Source organism: Artemia franciscana, chromosome 7 (genome assembly GCF_032884065.1).
Source record: "Artemia franciscana chromosome 7, ASM3288406v1, whole genome shotgun sequence".
Classification (NCBI taxonomy): Eukaryota; Metazoa; Arthropoda; class Branchiopoda; order Anostraca; family Artemiidae; genus Artemia; species Artemia franciscana.
In genome coordinates, this window is record NC_088869.1 from 59764462 (window position 1) to 59790672 (window position 26211).

The following is a 26211-nucleotide window of genomic DNA, read 5'->3' on the forward strand; positions in this document are numbered from 1 at the left end:
GGCATAAAGCAAGTAGTTCTAGAAGCAATTGAAATCTGACTTAAGATTAATAATAATATTTCCTTGAATAGGGACTTAGGAGAATATTACCTAAATGCTCTATACACAAATTTAACTAAAAACGATCTTGCAAAATATCACACAAAAAAAATAGTTAACACAGAACCTGTCGCAAATAGAGTTTTGAGATCAGCAGCCAAAAAAGCAAGATTAGCACTACAAATGTGGTTTTAATCATTCTCTTTCATTTCAATGAATTGCATCGTTTCACCTTATTTTTTTTATCAGTCTTGGTTGAACTTCGCTGAAGTAAGGATGCTGGGACTGTAAAAAAAAATTCATTTTAATTATATTGGTTGTATCTTGTTTTTTTTTTCTTCTTCTATATTTATGTTTTGCTGAGGACGGCCCTTGGACAGAGGGCCGAAATATTCACTCTAGATGGGTTTCCACTGTCTTGCGAAAAGAATTCCCTATTGTTCTTGTTTTTGATGTTCGTGATGGAAAGGCAGTGTGGTCTTGATTTAAGTTTCATTAATGCTGAATATCTCATTCTTCGGCACGAAACAGGAAGAAGTTCATGGTTTTTCTAAAATTTCTGGAAAAGTAGTTTTGTGCTTTTAGTTTTCTGTCGTTTATTCCAATCTCTTATGGAGGCTCTACAAATTCTGGCAAAAGCACCCAATCAATTCTAAATATTTAGCCAAACGAACTAAAAAGGTTTATAACGGACGAAATTGGATGCTCCTTTTAGGTATCGTCACCCCTTAAGAAAGTAAAAAGAACAAAATCTTCTGGAGTGTCGCATTTATATACAAGCAAACTCTCTCTTTCTCTCTGTAATGACCTACTACAGAGGATCTTTAAACAAAGTGAAAGATCTTAAGAAAAAGTAAGGACCTGAATACACAAACAAGGACCTCATATAAAGGATCTTTATAAAAAGTAAAAGATCAACAAATGAAAACTCTTTTTATCTGTTTAATGACCTATTACGGCGGTGGACTTATTTACCCCCAGAAAATTCCCCCACATTCAAAATCGTACAGCTAAAGGGGAAGTATAACAAATAAAAATAACGAAGAAAAGAAGGAAGTTTGGAATAATCCAAAGTATAGGCAGAATATGTGGTGTAGAATACCATTTAATATTTATTTTTACATTTTTATTTAAATTAACTCTTTTTTCGTGCTTTGGGGGACTGATTTATCATAGCAGGGCAAGACTAACATTAAGGCTCTATGTCAACTCTAAAGGAAAAGATTATTAGACATTTCGAAGTTTTTCAACAAAACAAATATCTCAAAATTGGATTCGACATCATAAGAGTTAGAGGAGAAAAGGAACAAGAGAGAAAGAAACCGAGAAGGAGGTTTATTGTCCTCCGGTAGCTTTCGGCCTTTAGAAAGGAAACAATAACTTTCAATTGAATGATCTTCCTCCTAAATTTCCAAAATAACCCATTCCATTTGCAGTGAGTGGGAAAAAGTTTTTGGCACTTTTCTGGGCTGCATTTTGAGGGGAAGCAATTTTTTCCTTCTATATCCAAGTCCCTTTTAGGCCCATGGTTTCATATAAGTTTCAGGCGAATCAAAAAAAAAAAAAAAAAAAAAAACGGCTCTTTTTTGAGCCCCCTTCTTTAGAGAAGGAACCAATCCTTTGAATATTTTGTGTACATTGGTCCCCTTGGTCCAATGACTTACGGCTATAACTTTCAAATTGATAAGGAAAAAGTTTGTATGGCTAACTTCCGGGCACCTAACCCCTCCACACAGCAAGATCTTGATGATCTTTTTGACCAACAGAATAATCTCTTAAAGGTTCACATCACTGGATTCCCAAGTTATAACATGCTACCTCCTTTTTTCCACTACGAAAACTATCTGTAAAGACTGACAGTTCGTATAATCTACGACCATTATCCAAGGGGCTCTCGGGGGTTATGTCATCCTTGAACGAAAATTTATTGATGATCCAGTCCCCCCCCCATCCTTTGATAATAGCTGATGCGGACTTGCGCATTATTGCATACAATTTTATGAAATATGAAGCAAATTATTTAAATTAAACGAAGTTTAAAAATCAGTATCAAAAACAATTTTCTGCAATAAAAAGGAAGATGTCACCCAGCAGCACCGTTAAGGCTTAGTCTAAATGAAGTGGAATAAGAGATTACTCTATATCTCCCTCCCATACCCCTTACTGTATTCACTAGAAGGTTCATAGAGACTTATACAAGTAAGGCATTGAGATGTGCTTTTTTAGGTATCTGGCCCCCCACCCCCTACAAAATGACCCACGGGTCCTCCTTTATAATAGCTAATGTACAATTATACACTGTTCTTTTTATTTCTGTTAATTTCCCTTTGGCTGCTCAATTTTACATGTGGGGAGAATTTTTCGGGGGGGGGGGATATCGCGGGAAGAGAATTAGCCAGGTCCCATCTACTACAGAGGATCTAGCCTGCATATTGGAGAAGAAAGGAACAATTTTTCAACACAAAAATCAAACGCTCTAGTAAAACTTTATAAAATGTATCGAACCCTTTTTAGTAAAAGCTTTGCTGAAGTGTTCAAAATTTTGATTCAAAGATGTTAAGTGTCATATACAAATTAGATTGGCACGAAAGATTTTCTCAGAAGTATATGTAAGTACGCAATTGTACAGGAGGGGTTTCCTCCTGAGATATAACAAAAGAATCCATACTCTAGGAAATGTGCGCTATAAGAATTCACCGTCGTATTTTCGAAGAAATAGGAGTTATTTTATGACGAACCTATTATTTTTGGTTTCAAAATATGAATTTTAATACAAAAATAAAAATAAAACTATACATAAGTTCTACTTTCTCCTCTTCTTCTGCAAGACGTTAAGGTACTTTCCACGCGTCATTTCCTTTGCCTCCTCCAGCCCAAGCTCGTACGCTACATTTTGGAGTCGTTGGTACTCTCGAACCAATGAAGCAGGTGATAGCGACGAATACTCTGAAATTCAAACATAAAACTTAGAGATGAAAAAGCACACCACATCACATGAATAAAACAATCAATCAGACGTATTTCATCTAAGGCCATGCCGATAAATTAAAAAAAAAACCGTTTCTTTTTAAATTAAAAAAGACCCCATAGCAACTGTATAAAACTACTGATCAGCCGTGTTGCATTGAACGCCATCTCGATGAACAAATATACTACCCCCCCCCCCTCCCAAACAAAATTTACTTTTCGAGCAAATTCTTTTTCAAGATATCACATGTTCCTGGTACTTAACGTCAATTTTCAGTTTACCATCTCTTGTAATTTGGATGGAGCATTAGAAGAAACAAATGACGAGGACATTTCAAATCGCTGTTAGTTATTCTGATTTATACCTGCTGACCTATCTACTATTAATTAGGCCTATTTTAAATCAACTTTTGCTTCAACGTTGCGAGTTATTTTTAACAAAACTTCCACAATCGTCTTTCAATCACTTTTTCATTATTTTATTACTCTGTGAATACTTGTAACTATAGGTACACACTAGTTTTATCCTTGTGTGTGATTGGGGAGGGGGGGTACGATCAAACCTTACTCTTAGGCACTATGTTTGACCTTTCTGGGAAGAGGAGGCTTAGGACTGGCCGGGGAGGAACCTCCCCCCCCCCCCTGTGAGCATGTATTCTTTCAGTATTCCTTTTTTGGGAGCACTATACATCCTTTCATAATAGGATTACCAAATATATAGAATAGAAAGACAGAAAAGAAGGACCAAATATATAGAAAAACAAAAAAAATGGGGTAATATTTCAAAATAGCTGGTTTAAGGTCTCTGAGGATTTTTTAATTTTGTGAAAAAGACAATTTCACGATTTTCTTTTTTTGCACTCGAGATTTCTTTTAAGTTGGCACTGCCGGCTGTTGCTCCATTAATCAATTAGCTTCGAACATTAATCCCATCAAGAAGCCAACTAACTAGATTTTTTTTTTATCAAAGCAACTTTGATGCTTCAAACTGATAGAAAGAAAACATTTTCTAAGATTTTTTTTAAATAACTTAATATATTTTAAGTAAAATAACTTTTATATTACAAACTATTACAAAGAAATGTCTGACTTATTTCCGTCTTTCCAACAAGTTTTTAAAAACATTTAATCCCCCCTCCCCTATCTAGGAATTATGCCTTTTTTGTGCTTTCGGGAAATTTCCATGATTTTGCACCATTGATATTCTGGGAATCTTTATTATCACAGGACTACCAAGTAAAATACTATCTTTTAACTCGTGCTTTAAATAACTAAAATTGTGTAAAACACGAGGACGAAGCTTAAAAAAAAGCATAGACGTCAAACGATGAATGGGTTTGGTGTTTCTTTTTATCAACATTAGGGCCAGGTTCCATTCTGCAGTTATCCATACTCTTTGGTTAGTAGCTTAAATTGGGAGTGTATCATACAATAAAAGGTGCAAGGGCTTTAAGAATCACAATTACAGGTATTTAGATATACACAGCAAAGGTATGCATCAAGTCCTTTCCTTATTTTTGAGGTTTATTTCCCCCCTACAAGTTTTTAATATGCTATTTTTCTGCAGTCCTACGGCAAAATTAGCTGCCATTTGATAACTGATGATAATCCAGTTGATAGATAAACAGTCATCAAAACTCTAAAAAACGGAGTTTTAATATCAATAGACACATCAATCAGTTTATTGTGCTGATTTCAATGTTTAAGATTCATCGAGTTTACTGTTACCCATCAAAAGTTCGAGTCTCATAAAATTTGCCCAATTTTTGAAATAGGAGGAAAACATCCCCTAAAATTCAAAGAATCTTAATGAAAATCACGCCATCATATTCAGCGTAACAGAAAAGCCTACTGTAGAAGTTTCAAGCTCCTATATACGAAAATGTGGAATTTGGCTATTTTTGCCAGAAAACAGATCACAGATGCGCGTTTATTTGTTTCTTCTTCCCAGGGCTGATCGTATTGAAATAATGATCCTAGAAGATCAGGAGAGGGTGCATTTGAATGGAAATTAAAAGTTCTAGTGCCCTTTTTCAGTGACCAAAAAGACTGGAGGGCAACTGCCCCCCTCCCACGCCTATTTTTCTCCAAAGTCATCTGATAAAAATTTTGAGATAGCCATTTTGTTCTGTTAAGTTGAAAGATCAAATATGTCTTAAGGATGATCCCTCACAGTCCGCCGAGAGAAGCCTGTAAGCTATGAAATTTGCCCATTGTTTACGAATAGTATAGAATAGAATTTATTGGCTAGAATAGCACACAAGCTAGCATAAGCACGTCAGAACAATTACAATGATAAAATAAACGTTAAGGGATAAACATAGTTACAAAGTTAAATCAATTATTTAAATGCAAAACAAAATAGGGAACGAAAGAGTTTTTGTACCTCATGGTCAACATTTGGGGACACAAGTCAAGTTGGAAATTTGGAGCTCTACGAGCACTAACTCTTGTATTAGGAAGGATTGGGGATTTTCTTTGAAGGGGGGAAAAGGACGTCGATGATAGTCAGAACTAAGGCACTTGTGCCCAAAGTTCATGGTAAGGAAGTGACGTCGTAATTTCAATGTAGTAAGTTCAAGTCTAGCCAAACCTTCATCGTAAGTAGTATAGGACGTCCCCAGTATAATTTTTATAGCTCTTTCTTGAATCTCTTTTAATTTTAGAACATTGGGATTTGGTCAACCCAGGGTGCCAGACAGGGCAAACGAATTCAAGACAAGGTCTTATATAAGAACAATAAGTTATTTTAAGGTTCTGGATTGATATGGAGAACCGTTTGAGAAGGGAGAAAGATTTAAGGGGAAAACGACCTGTTTTAAATAAGTGAAAAGAGTGAGACTTCCATTTAAGGTCATTGTCCAAGTGCACACCAAGCAGCTTAACCATGTTTAAATTTGGAATACAAAGGTAATTATTATCGGGGGTATATTTTTCTTAAAAGGAGAATAGCATTAAACTGCTTTTCGGTATGCTTAGGTTGAGTTTAGCATTGTTAAGATCATTCTTTAAGTTGTTAATGAGTGAGTCAAGTTTAACGTGCAAAGTATTTGAGGTTTGACAAAGGTTAAGTAATGTCAAATCATCCGCAAATTTAAAAGTGCTGTCAAAGTTTGGTAAAACATTGTTAAAAACAATTAAAAATGCTAAAGGACCCAACTTAGTCCCTTGGGGTGCTCCACAGGAAATCGAGGTAAAACATGATGAATCTCCGCTAGGGAGGACTACACATTGCTCACGACCAGATAAAAAACTAGTTACCATACGTAAAGCAAAATCTCTGACACCTAAAGCCCTTGCTAGCAATAACTGTCAGATGATCCAAGTTGTCAAAGGCTTTGCTAATATCAGCAAAAACAGCCTCAACGTAGGAACTACTTAACTCAAAATGCTTGAAAACAGTGTCAAGTATATAACATAAACAATGCGTGGTGCTACGATTCGGCCTAAAGCCAAACTGAATTGGGTTAATTTTATCTCGAATATCGTCAAAGAGGAATTGTAAATAAAACTTTCAAAAATTTTAGAGAAAATAGAAGTTTTTGATATTGGTCTTAAGTCGGGGGGGGGGAACTTTTGGGGTCTTGTTTTTCGATATAGGTGATATAATAGCTCGCTTAAAACACACTGGAAAATACCATCTACAAAACATTGGGTAAAAATTGCAATTAGAGGTACACTTAAATAATGGGCACATTTCACAATCAATTTGGTAGGGATATCACCTGGGTATACTGACTTATTTGTATCAAGATTTTCGAGTTTAAGCTGGGTCTGATGTATTTCAATCACAGGAATGTCACTCGCTGCACTGTTGGCCGGCATATTTTAGAGTGGCGGGTGAGTTTTACAAATTGAAGCAAAATAATCATTTATGATATCTGCACTCACTGGGACACCGTTACTATCCAGTAAGAGAAACTTAGAAGAGGCCTTTCCCATGAGATCTTGGATACATTTGTGGAAATTCTTAGTGTTAGAATACAGTAACATATTGAGCACGTGAGCACCATGCTCTTTTCTTGCTTTACAGATTTCACTAATAACAATGTTTCGAGGTTTTCGAGATTCTTGGAAAAATCCTTCCTTAAAGAGTCTATCACGGTCATTTATCAGGCACAATTTTTTTTTCATTTATCCATGGTTTACAATTGGATTTGCGATTGACTTTTTTCACTGGAAAGGTGTCACAGTATAACTGGAAAAGTTCAGCTGAAAACTTAGAAGCCATTTCATCACCATTGGTAAGACATAGGATATTCGCCCAGGATTTGGAGTTAAGTTTTACTTTGAAATGGACAATCTTCTCGTCAGTAATGGGTCTATATGAATAACTGATCAATCTTTTAGGGGGAAAGGATGATAAAGGGGTTCAAAAGATGCATAGATGGCCACTTGCCCCTAATGGAGGGGTTATTTTTGGGGCACAGTAGTAATCTTCAATGTTAGTAAAAATCAAGTCTAGGGTTTTATCACTTTGTGTAGGCGACTTGACTACCTGGTCAAGACTAAGAGCAGCGCTAAGCCACCTTTGGTCAAGCTCATTAAAATCACCACCTAATGTAATTGCAGCATAGGGGTACTTGCGGCGAATTCTGTCAGTATAAAGTTGCAGATATGCCATCAGCTCCTTCTTAAATCCAATACGAGGAGGGTAATAAATAATACAAAAATCATGCAAGATACGTCTTTTGGGAGGTTTTTGGGTCTGGTTCAGAGCCATAAAACTTCAGTTTTGGAGTTTGTTCTTTATTTCAGGAAATGAAAGAATCCGATTTGGGAGGGTACACTTACCAAAAAAAAGCCACTCCTCCACCATGAGATAGAGGAATACCATCTTTGTCCAATCTGGGCTTAAAATGGGAGTCATAATTAGGAATTGAACAAGAATCTTCTGTAGCAGACTATGTTTCTGTAAGCCAAGCAATATCAATCTGGTTTTTGTCAAAAATAATTTGTAGTTCCTCCATTTTATTTACTAGTGACCTTACATTCGCAAGATGGATTCTAGGAAATGAGTGGGAGAAATGAAGTATCACACCAGGGTTATTGACAAACACTTTCCCTTTGTCAGCAATAGAGCTGCTACTCATGGTCACATGCTCAATTAGTTTTTTGGTCCTCTTGAGAGAGGTTCACTAATACTACCAGCTGTTCTAAACCGTTTGGGTACATCATTGCGAAAGAATGTTTGTAGGCTTTCTCTTTTCACATAAAACATTTGCACAATCTGTCTTTTCAGAGCAGTTTCTGATTCTGAGAGCTGAATTAGAATGGGTTGGTATCTTGTAACAGAGTTCTGAGTGGTTGGTTTTTTCTCCCCCAGCCTGGTTGTCTTGAATACTGTTGGCACAGGAAGTTGCAGCTGGTTTTGAATTATTTGCTTCCCCTGAGTTACATCATCAACTCCTTCTTGTTCCGGTAGATTTTTTACAATAATATTCGTTTTTCTCCGTTGTGCTTCATGATGGAAGAATGTTTCTTCCCTTACAATTACTCGTATCTCATCAGTCTGCTGGGAAGTCTAGGTGTATTTTTCTTCAATATTCTGCAACCGAGAGTTAAGGTCCAGAAATGCACCATCTACATATTTATGCATTTCTTCATAGCTAGGCTTCTGGGCAAGCTCAGTTCGTAGCAGAGTTATTTCAGATGAAATCTGTCGCACTGAAATATCAACTCTTGTAATCAAATCATACAGCACCTGGGTCTCAGCAGAGAGTTTGGGTATCTGTCTACCAGTTGAAGTAAATATGTAGATGCACCATCTACATATTTATGCATTTCTTCATAGCTAGGCTTCTGGGCAAGCTCAGTTCGTAGCAGAGTTATTTCAGATGAAATCCGTCGGACTGAAATATCAACTCTAGTAATCAAATCGTACAGCACCTGGGTCTCAGCAGAGAGTTTGGCTATCTGTCTACCAGTGGAAGTAAATATGTAGATGCACCATCTACATATTTATGCATTTCTTCATAGCTAGGCTTCTGGGCAAGCTCAGTTCGTAGCAGAGTTATTTCAGATGAAATCTGTCGGACTGAAATATCAACTCTAGTAATCAAATCGTACAGCACCTGGGTCTCAGCAGAGAGTTTGGCTATCTATCTACCAGTTGAAGTAAATATGTAGATGCACCATCTACATATTTATGCATTTCTTCATAGCTAGGCTTCTGGGCAAGATCAGTTCGTAGCAGTTATTTCAGATGAAATCTGTCGGACTGAAATATCAACTCTTGTAATCAAATCATACAGCACCTGGGTCTCAGCAGAGAGTTTGGCTATCTGTCTACCAGTTGAAGTAAATATGTAGATGCACCATCTACATATTTATGCATTTCTTCATAGCTAGGCTTCTGGGCAAGCTCAGTTCGTAGCAGAGTTATTTCAGATGAAATCTGTTGGACTGAAATATCAACTCTTTTAATCAAATCATACAGCACAACTGGGTCTCAGCACAGAGTTTGGCTATCTGTCTACCAGTTGAAGTAAATGGGGGATTTGGGTCCTTTCTCGAATCAACTGGGTTCCCATCCGCTGTTTGGTGTGATGGGGTGTTATTTGAGGGATTTTTGCCCCTGTTTGTAGCACTGAAGGCTGGACTGTGTGTATTTGTTGCCTGCCTGATTCTGGTTGTTCGGCTCATTTTTATAATTTACTTCATGAGAGTTTAAGAAGAAAAAGGACAATATAATGAATACAGTAAACTACCCTTTGTTTCTTGGTTTTATAAAATAGACAAGACAAGACCTTTCCTCTATCAGAATAAAAGCAATGCTGGTTGTAGATATATTTGATCAAGATAATTTTGACTTCTTCTTTACTTCTTATCAACTTTCTTTTCTCCTCTCACCTTTATCGTAATATAATTGTCTATAATATCAGAAATTATAATTATTTTCGCAACTGCTTAATCCTGACTTATATCGTATATAGGCCATGAAAACATCAATAAGAGAATTCACAGTTCCCAAGAGAATTTTCACTCAAGTTTCAAAATTATCCGCTTATTTATAATTCTTTGGTCACTGAATTAATTATTATGAAAATATTGGCTATGGGTCAGGTAGTGACGATAATCCTTTACCAAATATTAGTGACAGGTTCAATCCAAAAAGAGGTCCTCACACATTGAAATGTGAATCAATACTGTGATACTGTGAACATTTTTCGGGAGGGAGGGGGGGTTGTGCTTGGGGTGGCTTTCAATAGGGATAACCTTCCTTGGAGAGGGAAATTTTCCAGGGGAAATGTTACACCGGGGCGATTTGACAGAATTACTACAAGAATTCTTTTTAATTTTCTTACATTCTCTTCCCAAATTTTACATGTGATGTTCCAGGGGAAATATCTGGGGGCTATTTTCCGCGTTTTTAGATTTTTGGGAAATAATTTCCAGGGAAGGGGGCATTTCTGGAGTTATCAAGAAACCGATTAGAGATTAAAGTCTTATTCAAATGAAAGAATGCTAAGGGCAATCTTTAAGGCTGAATTGTCCGCAAAATTTGACGGGGGGGGGGGGGTTGTGCACTTTACGCAGGATGAAATTTCCACGGAGTTTTCCTTGAGGGGGTATATTTCATGTTTAACTAAAGTTTAATTCTTTGTCACAACTCTAATTTTTAAAACAATGAAAAACTGTAGCGTAAAGAACAAGGCATTGAGGTGGGGATAGCCCCTTTTATATACGGAATAGTTTCTGTTTGCTTTAAGTTTTAATTTCGCTCCTTACTTTTAGTTAATTTTTTTTTATTTAATTAATTAATAAACGTGCACACTTTTTATATGACAACAAAAATGTTTGATATTGTTACTTTGTTGTCCTTTACTTTTTAGTATTTTAATGAAGGGAATGTAAATTCCCTTCCTCCCCTATCATCACCCCGTACGGGATATCAATGACAACCTTCTCGTCATGCCCCTGAGGGTAGAAGGCTTAAGCACAAATAGGGGCATACTAATACTAAATGAAGTAAGCATCCAGCCAAGTGACCACGAGGCAGGACACTTCGTGGAATGCTGGGTGCGCTGAAGCCAAGCATGGCAGCCAAAATCATTCCCGGAGGGAGGAGTTGATCCCCTGGATGTACTAAGTTTTAACCATGGAGCAAAAAAAGATCGCTTTAGGGGTTGGCAATTTGAGGAGAATCTGAATAAGGAGAAACTAGTTTTCTTTCCAGAACCGGTTTTGAAGATGAAGTAGGCCTATCACTCAAAAAAAAAATAAAAAAATATCAAATCACGATGACAACGAAAAATTCTACCTCCAATACTTATATGACAAAATAAGGAAAACTCCTTATTTATTAAACTCCTTATTATTATTAGTATGTTTTTGATGTACGTAAGTCATGCGGAATTGTTTGGTATTTTTATCTAAAGAATTGCACCATCAAATCAGTTTTTATCGTATCCTGAACTGTTTGCTTTCTCCATTAATACGAGGTGTGCACGTAGCAGCCGCGAAATATAAAAAGCAGAGTTAATTAGTTTGGCTCATACAATAATCAAAGACCAATCCCTTACCAACAAGGAGATTGTAATCCTGCTCATCCATTTCTTCATCTAGTCCTTGTGTCGGGTTTTTCTTTGGTTCACCATTTTCTTGTTCAGTGTTAGTATAGTCAGAAATACCTGGAACTAAATTTCAAATCATCCAACATGTAGAACACAGTCACATAAGAGAGTACAGCTTCAATCGCTACCTTAGACCTTAGTTTCTCCACAGGGCGCTAGTTAGTAGCCTCCAATCATAGTAGAGATATCTGCGACAGTACAATCATCCTAAAAAATATCTTTCACCTAGAGTATCGGCGTGTATAAAAGCTCCTCCCATTTCATTTGTTTAAGTGATCCATTGTATATTTTACAGTTTCTCGATTAACTTTGAAAATGGTGCGAACCTGTATTATTTATAATTCCAAAAGCAGAAAGAAAGAGGATGAGCCTGTGAAGTGGTTTGCTACTGTCCCATCTCAGAGGTATGGCTTATGACTTGACGAGTGGCGGACCCCGGATTTCTAGATGGGGGGGGGGTTGGATTAAATTTCAGCAAATACAAAAAATTCCAGTGCTAACTTCTGATCAACGCTGCAAGAGGAAAATAGCCGGAATTTATTATATAGAGGGGGAGGGATCCGTTAAATGGCGGGACTATTGGAAATTTGCCACAAAATGACCACAAAGGCCTAATAGTTTTAGCATCGATCATCTAATGGTTTTCACAGTAATATCTGGTTTTAGATAGTAATATTGAACCACGGAGCGTCAAAACTTTTTCTTCTTGGTAAGGGTCAAATATTCCCTTGAATTTTCCAGATGCCAAAACAAATGATTCTAGTCATGTGCATTTCTAGAATTTTTCCTTTTTGGAGAAGGGGGGGGGTTGAGTTTTTCTTTTTCTTTTGACTCTATACATTCAGTTTTTGTTTCAGCTGTCTTGGCATAATTAACTTCGCTTTCAAAGAAAATTGTCGTCCTTTAGGCTTTGAGTGTTAGCTAACAGAGTTCTGTAATGCCCCTTTCTGCTTTTGAATATCTTTGTATTATAATAGTAATTTATTTATTAACCACTTGTTTAAACAATTTAAGCGGAGTAAAAACACAAAAGGAAAGACAAAGAAAATAAAACAGACAATACAATCTAATCAAAGGGCGGTAAGGACCCAAGCGTTGAGAGGCATCAGCACCTAATCAAGCATAGTGTTCTAATAAACAAAAATAATATCAGTGGCACAAAACATTCTAATAATCTTCCTATTTCTATAAGAACACGGCAGATACAATAAATATTTGCAATAACGAAAATACAGAGCTCTTATATTTTTTTAATCTTGATTATTAAAAAACGGGCGCAAACCAGACAGAAACAATATAGTGATCGCAATATGTAGAATAAAGTCTGTCGATAAAGCCTTTCTTGAAAATCTGTCTGGGCATCAGTATTCACTGCTTGTATTATCTGTACTATCCGCCTGTAGAGCTCACACCTTTATTTGGCATTTCAAGGACTTACAGAAGTGACTAAATTTAATTTAGCTGCAAGTTTGCATTAATGTCGACCCCACAATTTCCCTTTAAGAAAAAATTGATAAGGCTATGAAACCGGAATACCAATACAAAGCGCCAAACTTCCTAATCAAATGTCATCACGTTATGGCATTGTTCAACTAAAACTTATTTTTACCTTGATTATCCTTATAAATTCATTCTTTGTTTTTCTATTCATTCTCAAACCAATGTTATCTTTGCCTTTTGCATTATTACAGCCAGACCAATTACTTTCCTTTTTCTTTTTTTATCTCTTCAACATATTGCATTCTTCCTTACCCCTTAGATGCTCGATTCATCTTATTTCTTTTCCTGTTCTCCAGGCTGTGAGTACTGATACCACACGCGTGCCTATCCATGAAAAAATCTAATGTTGCTTATGTTTGTCTTGGTTTATTTGAGATAGGAGATGATTGTACTGTCTAGATATATCTACTGTGCCTCTAATCGTCCCTTAAGTGAGCTGAATCATAGATGTCCTCCCCTCTGGGTTGAGACTCGTCTGAAGGGCTCTTTCATCACGTTCGTACACGCAGTTTCTTAGCATTCAAATATCTTGTCCAGGGTTTGCATGAGTAATCATCAAATTGAAAGGTTCAGATCCAAGGATTATTGTTGACGTTTCTTTAGAGGACTTTATTTTACAGAAATAACTTGCTAGCACAGCGCTCAACCATCCTCCTTTTTCATGCTTGGGAAAGGAGGAATGTCACCGATGTATATTTTATAATCTTATGGACATATTTATGAGCCTTTACATTTATGGATAGACATTATTTTATGAAAAAAAAAAGCTAAGTAATGCAAAAACCTCAAATGTTGACGAAAGACGGCTGTCAAAAACATAAATGAGTCTAGCCAATTGGAGAGATTTAACAACAACTTTCAGCAGTTGAAAGCTACAGGCGGTACGATCTACATATATCCACTGTACATTATGTATATATATATATATATATATATATATATACTAGCTGTTGGGGTGGCGCTTCGCGCCACCCCAACACCTAGTTGGTGGGGCGCTTCGTGCCCCCCCGAGCCCCCCCGCGCGCGTAAGTCGTTACGCGCCATATTAGTTACGCGCCATTGTAGTTGTGTCCCTGTGGGGTGTCCCCACCCCAACACCTAGTTGGTGGGGCGCTTCGTGCCCCCCCAAGCCCCCCCCCGCGCGCGTAAGTCGTTACGCGCCATATTAGTTACGCGCCATTGTAGTTGTGTCCCTGTGTCCCACCTGTGAATATAGATAGATTTATATATGTGTTTCAAACTACGTAAAAATTGCGAATATACAACATTTTTGGCTTTCCCACTACTGGGAGCTTTCCGTTTCCAATTGCCAGCAATTGATCTGAAAATGTTTGACCAGAGTCATCGTTTTGCAATCGGACACGCATACTTGTAGTTAATTTTAATATTTTTACGTGTGCCCATAAATTAGAATTTTTCAGGCAAGCATTCATTTCGTCTGCAGGAGTTAAACTACGTAAAAATTGCGAATATACAACATTCTTGGCTTTCCCATTGTCTGTGCATACACAAAGCCGTATGTACTAATAATGACGTCATATGCAAACGCTCTTTTTACAAACAAACAAACATGCATACACACAACTCGTTTTTATATAGATAGATAGATAGGTAGATACAATACAAATTAACTGCGTAAAACTTGCGAATATACAACATTTTTCGCTGTCCAATTGTCGCTGCATATAAATAGATTGTCAGGTTTACCGACCCTCGAACATGCAACGTACAATTGTCCATGGGAAAAACAATCAGTATTAAGATCTATACCACATTTTTCTAATGATTGACCTTGAGCTTTGTTAATGGTGATTGCAAATGCTAATCGAATTGGGAATTGCAATCTTTTAAATTGAAAAGGCAGATCCGTTGGAATCATGGGAATGCGAGGAATAAGAACAGCCTCACTCTCAAAAGGCCCTGTCAAGATTGTGGCCTCTATTAGGTTTTCCATTGTTTTTTTTTACGGCAAGTCGCGTGCCATTGCAAAGCTTTGGTGGGTTGATATTTCTTAAAAGTATTATTGGTACGCCTATTTTTAGTTGTAGCACGTGTGGTGGAAACCCTGAAAGATCTATGGAATTTAAAAATTCAGATGGATAATTAACCGCTTCATTTGGTTCCAAAACTGTGTCGACTGACTTGTAAAGGACTGCCTGGTCTCGAATCTTGGTCAAAACAATATTGTTGATTTCGTGGACGTCTATATTTTTGGGTGCGAGAATCGCTCTTTCACTTAGCCATTTATTATTTTTATAATTTTTTAGAATATTCTGAAATACTTTTTCAATCAATTCATTTTTGGACGTCACTAAATTACAGAAATCAGCAGGTAGTTGTATACGTCCTGAAATTTAGTCTATCGTATCATAAATGTCTTTTTGTTCCGATGTTAACTTGGAAATGTTATTTTGTACATACGACAATAGATCATTCGTACTGTAACTTTTTTCACGATCCAATTCTACACATGTCGAAACAGCAGCGATACGGTTAGGTGAAGGCATTCCCAAATCCTGAAGAGGTTTGTTTGCCATACGTACGCACAAATCTTCTATAATAACTAAAGTGTAGTTATAAATTTCTGATGTAAAATCAAAAGTCATATCTGACGTCTCTAACTGTTTTCGATGGAGTATATCTTCGGACATTTTTGACTTATATTTTTCCTATAACTCTGTAGGAGCTGATGGAGAGCAAGTTGTTAAAATGATGCCAAACAATGCACGAATTTGACTTGGGGTTGACGTTTCGCACTAATGGGGAATATGGAACAACCCACTGGTTATCTACTTCGATGGTGGTACCGTTGCCATTGTAGGTTCTTCAGTCATTTTACAATTAGAAATTTCTCTTTCAACGGTCTTCTTACAATTAAAAATTTGTCTTTGAACGATATTCTTAAATACCTGTGTCCTGGTCGTCATTTATATTCCCTGTGTCCCGGTCGTCATTTGTGTCCCGGTATCCCAGTCTGTAATTTCTCTTTGAGTGTCCCGGTCGTTATTTATATTCCCTCTGTCCCGGTCGTCATTTGTGTCCCAGTCTGTAATTTCTCTTTGAGCGTTTTTTCTTTTTAGTATTTTTTAGTTTTTTACATTTTTCTTTTTTCAGTTTTCTTTTTCTTCTTTATTTTTCAGCTTCACTATGAAATACATATCGCCGAACCTTTGTTTTTTTAACTAAAATCTGGTAGGCATTGATGACCTTATCCGAGTCAAAATCCCAAACCCAATCATCATCGCTATCATTTTCAGTTTTGATATGTTTTGACTCTCGCTGTCCAGGTGGATGTTCATCTAACTGCGCGGTTTTGCGTTCTTTAGCCTCAAGCCTGTTTCCTTGCTGTTCTTTTGATTCCTCGGCACGCTTTCTTTTCTGACTTTCTCTATCAGCAGCAAGTTTTTTGGCATAGACTCTTTGAGCATCTTCATCGGCTTTTGCCATTGTAAGTTCATCAGTCATTTTAAACTTAAACACTAATAGATTTCTACGTGAACATATATGTCTTAAATATCTTTAATGACGTCACCGTCATAGCAAAAATGACGACAACTAACTTCATGACGTCAGCCGACACAGAAACATGACGTCACCTGATCCACAGACAGACAACTTATTTTTATATATATAGATATATATATATATATATATATATATATATATATATATATATATATAAAAAAGCAGAAGAAAATATTCACAATTAATGAGGCACTTCTATAAAAACACAAAAGGAACTGGCAAAAACAACAAAATAAGTTGATAATAAACTTTTTTCTGTTAAGAAACAATGCTTCTGTTAGCTTCAAATGCTGCTATACTCTTTTGAGTAAGGAAAATATTTTGAAAGCTTTAGACAGAAAGCCTGTTTTTTTTTGTTTTTTTTAATCTCTGAATGACCACTTCTACAACAGTGTGAGGAAGGTATTTTGAGAGCTTTAGACAGAATGAGATTCTATTTTTCCCAGTAAGTAAAACTGAAAATCCATTATCAGAAGACCAAGGGTTGTCAACAATTGGGCTTAGCAAGGTACCAAGGGTTGACCCTTGAAAATGAGGGAAAAAGCTATATTTGAATAGAAGTTAGAAACAAACATAAGGAGAATGCAATTTTTAAAAATACAAACAAAGAGGAATGTTAAAAATTTAAAGCAATCAAAAATCACCATTAACTGGAGGGATATATATATCTCCCCCTGTCAACTCGTGGCATTGAAGTGTTAACTGAGCTTTACTCGAGACTCACTACAAAAAATCAACTGGTATTACAAACGTTTCATTTGTTTTCAAAAAATAGAAGAATTTTAAAGTTTTCAACTAAAGCTAAAAAATGTATTGTTTTAGTAGATAGCAACACTTGAATGTTGCAAATGGGAGGAAAGGCCCCTCTTGTTCAGGTTTATATGGTTGCTTTAAGTTTTTGGCGTTATTACTTTCATGTACTTAAACCTTGTCGTTTTTAATTGTTTTTGAAGAAGAGAGAGACCCTAGATCATACTTTTAGGGTTTTGGCAGAGTTTACCTCTGGCTGCAGCAATTGCTACTAGATAATTATTCTACCAGTATTCACACTCAACAGACATTACAAACAAAACGAAAGTCTTTGCTTTGTCTGATCTAGCACAAATCTAGCTCAGATTGTTTTTGCATAACTATCTCCTATAGAACTCAACATCTAGTAGTAACAATTGTTTAGAACATGAGTTTTGAAACTTTTTTCTCAAGTCTGCCCCCTTTTCATTCTAGCAACAAGACCTTGCACTAAACAGATGGTTTTGATGTTAAAATAGCAAATAACAGAAACTTTAAACATCTTATAAATACATTTATTACAAAACACATGGGGAGGGGATCTAAATTTAAGATGTTTTGGTGAATACTTACTTTTCTCTGGCCAAAGGTCAGGAGATGCTCTGTCAAGAGATTCCATGCTGACTAACTCTTTAAGAACTTCTAGAAAGAAAAAAGTTTAAATTTTTTAGCAAATAGTTCAAACACATTTTTGCTTTTTTTTTTCTTCTCTAGTTACTTGAACCACATACAAATCTTAAGTTTAAAAATCACAGAAGCTGAACTATAATAATAATTTATTTTTAACCCACTGAACAATACATGTAAATAGTGGAGTAATGCAAAAACAAATCTGACAACAAAATAACTGAAACAAAAACTGGATACAACTATGATGTAGGCCCAACCAAGAACTAGTGTCCTTACTGATCCTTGCTCATGCAATATCAAGTAAGGACAGAATTGATATTACACCACAACAGCCTGCAAGGCACCTATTTTGCATAGAAAGTGGCACTACAGTAAGAAAATGCAACAAAAGTGGATGGAAATTTTAAGTATTAAATGGACCAAATAAACTACACATCCTGTCATTAATAGTAAGCAAATATCAGTATTACCACCAAACTCAGAATGTGAGTGTAGGAATTTAAACAATTCAAAAGAACATAGGTGTAATTTGCAATGGGACAGGGGCTGAAATTTATAAGTCTTCAAAAATCTTCTCAAAATTAAGATAAGCCTACATAATTGATGCAGCCATAGGAACAGATCAGTTTTCTTTAGTAAACATTTTCCTTTATGGTACTATTTGGCTCATTTTTCACACGGTCATTTTCAATTGACTTTGAAAATTGTCTTGAGCTTTTTCTCCCTCTCTCCAGGATTTGATAAAATTACACCCTTACAGTTACAGAATTTTTTTTTTAATATTTTATCATTTAAAGAAGGGAGATTTAAATCATCCTACATGACAGATACATGTCCCTTTGCATCACCATTGGCCAAAAGGCTTAATTAATTCCCTGACCTAGGAACAATTCCCCACCCCTTACCAAAGCCCAGTCAGGAAATTTAAGAGAAAATCACCAAAAGGTCTCCATTATAATTCCAATGCATTGCAAAAGAGATAAATGTAAGAGAGCTTCTACAAGGTTGTCGGCTCTAATACTAATGTTTAACTATGTGTGGTCTTTTCTAAGTTTGATTTTTATCTTTGGGCATCTGTTGTATGTTTATCTTTTTCAATTTATTATTCTCTTAATGTATTCATAATTGACAGACAAGCTTTCTTTGTGTACATTATTAAGTTCTTTCTTATATAATTAATACCTCTCTATGCATTGACCTTTTTAATTAGACATTATTCTTTTTCGTTTATCAAGAGCAGTGTATTTTTTTTTGTATATTACAAATTTTTTATGATAAATGCAAGTTCAGCAGTGTTTGCTAGTGAGAACTATTTTGAGGATAAAATTTCATCTCATATTTTTCATTTCAAAATTTCATTTCAATATGCCCATTGGTCATTCACTCCTTGTTTAATGACTCTCCCTCCAAGTACTGTATTTTGCAGGAATGAAATTAGCTAACTATATTGAGGATCTTGTGGGGTTCGTTTATTTCAAGCTCCTTAAATTTGATAATCATGTGTTTATTTTGTCTTGAGTTATTATAAAATTATACTCTTCATGCTATTGAAAGATATCCTAGTTGTACAATTATTAATATAGTGCAATTTCTCACACTCAACCACTCAATATAGCATACCTTTTAATATTGTCTCTGAATATACTAATTGATAATCTTTTAAATCCCCCCCCCCCAAATGTAAGTTTGCATTAATTCACTTTAATTTTTTTTATCTTTTCTGATGTAGTTATTGTTTTATTTCATTTTCTATATTCAATGTTAAAAATACACACAAGTAGAATAGCACTCATCATTTTAGCACTGGCTTTATTGCCTTATATTGTATTTTTGGCAAGATAAACCAGTGTTGAGCTCCTTGTAAGGAATCTTGCTGATGGTGTGTCATGGTTATGATCTGCCTTCCCTATTTACCTTTATTCAGCATTGGCCTGGCCTTGAAGGCTTCTAGGGTTTGGGACTGGAGAATGTTTTGTAATGGAGGACCTGCAGCTTCTTTGAGTGCCCTCTTGTGGTGGTTGAGAGAGATGGTGCAAAACTTGACCTGAAAAGTCATTTTCCAGCAAGTTGTTGTAACATCTTCTCTTTTCATACAGTGCACTAAAGCTGGAAGCTTGAGGCAGCCAGTTAGGAGAAAGACTTGGGGGTCATTGTTGAGAATGAGTTCATATTTTACAGCAAGACACAAGCTCAAAATGCAAAAGCAAACCAAGCTCCCGGGCTTGTAAAATAGACATTCAACACCAGAACACCAAGTGTGGTCACAATGCAATGGTATGTCCACACCTGGAGTTAGGCATGACCATAGCCCCCTCCCCCCAGTATACCAGATTTGTTCTTATTGCTGACAATTGTGATTTAAGGTTTTAAGGTAATGAAGCTGCAGGTCCTCCATTGCATCAAGCAAGATCACCATCAGTTTTTGTAGTTTATTCTATCCACTCTGCTTCTCTCAAAACATTGTCTAGTCCCAGAAAGGAGTCAATTAAAACTTGCCAATGCTGAATCAATGCAAAATTAAAAAGGCTGACTATAATCCTAACATACCATCAGCAAGATCCTTTACAAGAGGCTCCACATTAATTTACCTTGCTGAAAATACTATATAAAGAAAATATAGATATAAATTGGCAAACATAAGGTTATAAAATTAAGTTAATATAAAATAAAGGAAAACAATGTACCTACAAGATCAACACTTGCATCATTATTATCAAAAAAATTTCTGTAGCTCATGGGTACATTAATGTGCAACCTTCACACAGTAATGTGTTGAATTGATAATAATTTTATGGTCATGCTGAAACAGCTATTTGTCTAAAGCTTGTTCTGTTTGCTAATGTACCACAAAGTTTTACCATTAGGAAAATGGCTAAAATGCTGGAATCATAAGATTTGTGAATTACTAAGTTTATTTAGATAACCTTGAAGACTGCACTGCCTTTCCATGACAAAAGTATAACAGTTCAAAATAGGGATGAAACCTTTTAATTGACAGTGAACAGATATAAAATTTTTACTGGATATTTTGAACAAATAAACAGTGTTCATCATCAGCAGTTAAACTGGTCAGCAGTCAGCACTCAACTCAGCAGTTTACTGCTGATCATGAACACTGTATATGTGTTCAAAATATGAGGTTAAAAATTTTATATCTGTTCACTGTCAATTAAAAGGTTTCATCCCTATTTTGAACTGTTATACTAAGTTTCTTGTAATAAATCAATGCCTTTGGAAAATATGACTAAAATCTTGGTACTCACACATTATCCTGACCACACTCCAGAAGTGAAGTTGGGTTAATCATAATGAAATAGGCTACATCCAAATCTAATTAAAATATAATATTTTAGTAACAAGATTAAGATTCAGTTTAGATTCAGCATATCAGAGAAGCCTACTGTAGAAGTTTCAAGCTCTTATCTACAGAAATGTGGAATTTTGTATCTTATGCCAGAAGACAGATCACTGATGCATGCTTATTTGTTTTGTTTTTTCCAGTGGTGATTGTATTGACCCAGTGGTCCTAGGATGTCTTGAGAGGGCTCATTCTAATGGAAATTAAAAGTTCTAGTGCCCTTTTTAAGTGACCAAAAAAAATTGGAGGGACACCTACACCCCCTCCCATGCTCATTTTTTCCAAAGTCACCAGATCAAAATTTTGAGATAGCCATTTTATTTGGCAGTCAAAAACCTAATAACTAAGTCTTTGGGGACAACTTACTCCCCAACAGTCCCTGGGGAAGGGGCTGACAGTTACAAACGTTGACCATTGTTTATATATGGTAATGGTTATCAGGAAGTGTACAGACATTTTCAGGGGGGCTTTTTTGTGTTGGGGTGGGGTTAGGAGAGGGGGTTATATAGAAGGATCTTTCCATGGGGAAATTTATTGTGAGGGAAGAGAACTTCCATGAAGGGGATGCAGGATTTCTCAGTGTTATTCAAAAAACATATTATGCAGAATAATTGTAGCATACATAATTTCACTGCATCTCCACTTTACTTACTCCCAACACCCCTCCCCCCATTCATGTGCAAGTAGGCTACATAAACCCAATTATATATTTCCCATGTGATTTCTGACTTCATTCTAGTTGATTCAAATTACAGATAAGCAAGTTGGGTAAAATTCTAGTTAACTGACTTCTTCATATCTCAGAAAGGGTTTGGGTTAGGAAAATTAAACTTTCAGGGATGAATCTATAGACTAAAGTATGTCCTGGGAAGGTATTTTGAAGTAACTACCTCTACTCCTTCTCCCTTTAGAGGGCCCTGACCTTTAAAAATACATGTGTTATAAAAGTGAAACCTTGCAAATTAGATCTTCTGCTTCATTGAAGTACAACAAAATTGTTTTCAGCTTCATAACTTTGCTTAATTCCATTTTATGAGGTTTTAAAGATATGCAAATGCATTTCCTAAACTAAAAAAAAAACATTGATATGGCTCAAAATTCTACTCAAATAACAGGAATTGCATTTTCAGAACTAAAGGCAGAGAAAAAGCAACTAGTAACTGAAAATTATGGTAAAATGTCATTTTGTCAAAATTTCAGTAGGTATCTGTCATGTAGGCAAATTTCAGGGCCCTCTAGAGGGAGAAGAAATGGAGATGGATACTTTAAAATATCTTTCTGGGACATACTTTAGCCTGTAGACCCATCCCTGAAGGTTTCATTTTCCTAAAATAAACCCTTTCTGAGGTAGCAAGAAGTCTATTAAATAGAATTTTACTACACGTTGAAACAAAAGTGGTGCTTGACAAATATATATTTTGGACTACAAATTCCCACATTAGAAGAGGAGGTAAAGTATGGTGGAGTTGAGAATAGGCCATGTTAACAAGCCTACAATTATTCTACATAAGATGAAGAAAGAATTGTTTTCTTGACATGTTTCCTCCTCAACATTTTAGATTTACACCGAACAATTTCTGCTGGGACTCTTTATGAATTACCTCTTTTTTGCTCAGAATGAAACCTATGTTCAGACTTCAGAGATCCATCCTGCATTTTTTCAAATTTCAATTATTCTAAATGATGAAATTGATAATCAAGCAAAGCTAATGTCTTGTAATAGATGACGCTAGGGATCAAAATACATTGAAATTTTTGACTAAAAATAGAAAAAAGCGAAACTACTGTAAGACCTACTGGTAAATTGGATTAACTAATTCTTGAATCTTGATGGGTTGGGAAGTTCAGACGTCCCTGAGGGGCTCCTACTCAGAGTTTAAGAGAAAAGACTATGACATTGGACTCCCTCAAAGGGCTGTTCTAAGTCCACTTCTCTTCTCAGTTTATTGTCATGATATAAGCCTGAAAATGTTTTTGGAGCAGAGCTTTTTCTATATGCTGATGATATTGCTGTTGCATTTGTGGGGAGGGGCCCTTTGTGCTTAGAAACTGCCTCCCAAAAAGCTATAGATATGCTATCAATTTGGGCAAATAGTAATAATATGGTTTTCTCAAGCCATTATTTAGTTAGTGTGTTTTTCCACAAAATGCATAACCTGGCTGCTTTCAAACCTTTGGTAAAACTGAATAGACAGGTGATTGTAGTTGCAGAACATGAACTCTTTCATGGAGCTGTATTTGACCAAAAAATGACATGAAAACCCCATCTAGATGAGCTGAGTGGTAGTCTCAAACAAAGGCAAAACCTCATTAATGATCTCTGCCTTGGAAGAAGAGGAGCCCCTACAGTATTTGCTTCAACTATTGTCAAGTCATTGGTGATATCCATGATGGACTATGGATCATTTATTTATGGATCTGCTAAGTAATGTCTCCTGACGAAGCTTGACACTACCCTCCATGCAATTTTACGAAGATCCCTTGGTGGCCTGAAATCAGCTTCTATTGCAGCTATGTACTATGAAAAAGTGATCCAGTCTCTTCACTCGAGAAGAAAATATATCCTTGCAATATATTTTGCAAAGAGGGTAAGACTCGATGACCACACTATCTACAAAGGATTTATTAGCCACCACAACCCCGATATCCGATTTAAACCAACAGAGATTACCAGAGATTACTTTGCCTTCCTGGCATGGAAGAATTCATAGAGAAAGACAGGCTGACTGTTAATTTGGATTATGATTCTTCTAGGGCCTCTAAAGGAATCGGGGACTGATTATTTATGAGATCAGCATTGCAAAATTGGAAGTCTTCTCCAGGCATTGATGAAAATTATATTCTTGGTAAAGATTGCTGAATATCAGGACTAAATCCAAGTTTACACACATGGTTCAAAGATGGAAAAATAAATGCTGTTGTGCTGCAGTTATACCCTTCCAGAGCTTGTCTCTCTACTACCCTTCACCCCCTAACTTGGCAATTTTTCCTGCAGAATTTATGGCGTTTAAGTTTTCTCTTCAAGCCAAACAGAGGTCAAACATAAGGAGTATATTGTCTGCAGTGACTCACTGTCAGCTCTGGATTACCTTTCACGCCAGCAACACCAAGCAAGAAAGGTTGGCATTGAGATTGAAAATTTGGTTATAAAGCTAGCAAGAAAGGGTATATCATTTCTATTTATATGGGCTCCAGAACACAGTGGTATAACAGGAAATGAACTAGCAGACCAGGTTGCAAAACAAGCCTCCCAACTGGGTCTGATCGCTCAAACTCTTATTAATGGTCCTGAATTTCTGTCTTCAATCAGTCCAAAAGTTTTGAAGGAAGAAGAGGTTTGCTCCATTCTTCTCGTACTCAGCTCCTGGATCTCTATGATTATAAGCAGCCATTAAAAGAAATATACCTCACATCTCGCATCCTTTCAACTTCCCTCTTCCGTCCTAGCTATGGTCATGTTAAGACAAAATCAATACTATTCCATTGAAAAATGCCCCCATCCCCCAATTGCGACACGTGTGGAGTGTAAGAAGACATATGTCACATCATCTTCAACTGTAGAAAATATGAAAAAGAGAGGGAAACACTAAGGAATTTCCGTTAGAAGGCGTTTAAGGCATTCACAATGCGTTCTGTTCTGGGACAACATAAATCTTCTCCTTGAGCTAGCCGACTAAGCACAAACCTTTTATGTAGACTTGTTAAGACTACTGGTTTAGTTCATTCCCTATAAGAGGTTTTACTTTTTTTCTACCCATATATTAATTAATTCTAGAGTTACTATATCAATATTATATTCGTTTGATCAATGTTGTTCTTTCTTTCCATCTTCTTTAAAACAAAACCGTAAAAATCCCCCCCTACAATTTTGCGAATTGATGCAGCTGTTGAGAGGATAATCTGATAATACTGAAAGCGATGCTGGAGAAGATATGACCAGCTGTTGCCTGGTGGCAGTGGAAAAGCCCTGATTAAGAAAGTTTCCGATAAGACAAATTTCTAAATGAACTTTAACCAAAAAATTCAGATAAACAGATATTCACATCCAACCCCATCCAAAGGAATGATCCATTAGAATTTTAATCTTTATTGTGAAGATGCTAAACAAGGAAAGCAACACGTGCATCGACAAAAAAATGTTACACAAGGAGATCATGGTTGTACCTATAGCTGCAACCATGTACAGAACGAATCATGAGCCTTAGTAAATGAAAATGTAAAAATTTGTTCAAAAATTTCAAGTAACATAAGTTGCCATTCGTAGCTGATGCAAAAACTGTAACTTTCTTTTTCGATTAGTCTTAATAATAAAAGTTTACTGCGAAGAAAAATTTATGGGAATTTCGAAAAATAGCCTGAAACCAAAAGAAAAAGTATACCATTGGAATTATCATTGGTGAAATCCCCCATCCAAAGAACTTAAAGCCTTGAATAACAAGGGAAATTCATTTTTGAACAGGTAGAACTGATGTTTCATTTTTTTCCCTTTTCTTTAGTTTTCTTCACCACTGGGGCGGTACTGGAAGATCACAAAGAGCTGTTTAATGGCTTATTTGAAAAGTAGTTGCTATATCTAAGTGTGCCTTACTTATTAAGGCATATACTTAGTTTTTCAAAAGCTTTTATTTTTTTATTTTTGTTCCATTAGGTTCTCATACAAACCAATTCGCATTAACATTATGTAGAAGAAAAAACATTTCCTTTTTCAAGCTAGTGTACCTAGACCTGAATTTTTCTTTCTGACACCCAACCCATTGCATACAGTTTATATTTTCTATATATGTAATTTCTCATTTGAGGAAATCTTTTTGGCGTCAATCGGTTTTT

General features: G+C 36.0%; 1 protein-coding gene across 1 annotated transcript; it reads right to left on the bottom strand.

Moving 5' to 3' along the window:
• Positions 1-2780: 2780 nt before the first annotated feature.
• On the bottom strand, positions 2781-23100 carry LOC136029557 (protein lin-52 homolog). The gene is made up of 4 exons (XM_065708036.1): positions 22986-23100; positions 17970-18038; positions 11532-11645; positions 2781-2985 (listed from the first exon to the last, which is right to left on the bottom strand). Exons 1-4 carry the CDS (start codon positions 23038-23040, stop codon positions 2843-2845), a joined length of 381 nt encoding a protein of 126 aa, XP_065564108.1. The 5' UTR covers positions 23041-23100; the 3' UTR covers positions 2781-2842.
• Positions 23101-26211: the final 3111 nt, after the last annotated feature.

What these genes read in the sequence shown, in the direction of transcription:
- LOC136029557 (XM_065708036.1), bottom strand. Translation starts at nt 23,040, where the DNA reads ATGCAGGATGGATCTCTGAAGTCTGAACATAGGTTTCATTCTGAGCAA. An exon ending in TCATTCTGAGCAAAAAAGAG is followed by an intron (nt 18,039 to 22,985) that starts GTAATTCATAAA and finishes TTTTCTTTCTAG; the next exon opens with AAGTTCTTAAAGAGTTAGTC. An exon ending in GGATTACAATCTCCTTGTTG is followed by an intron (nt 2,986 to 11,531) that starts GTAAGGGATTGG and finishes TTTGAATTTCAG; the next exon opens with AGTATTCGTCGCTATCACCT.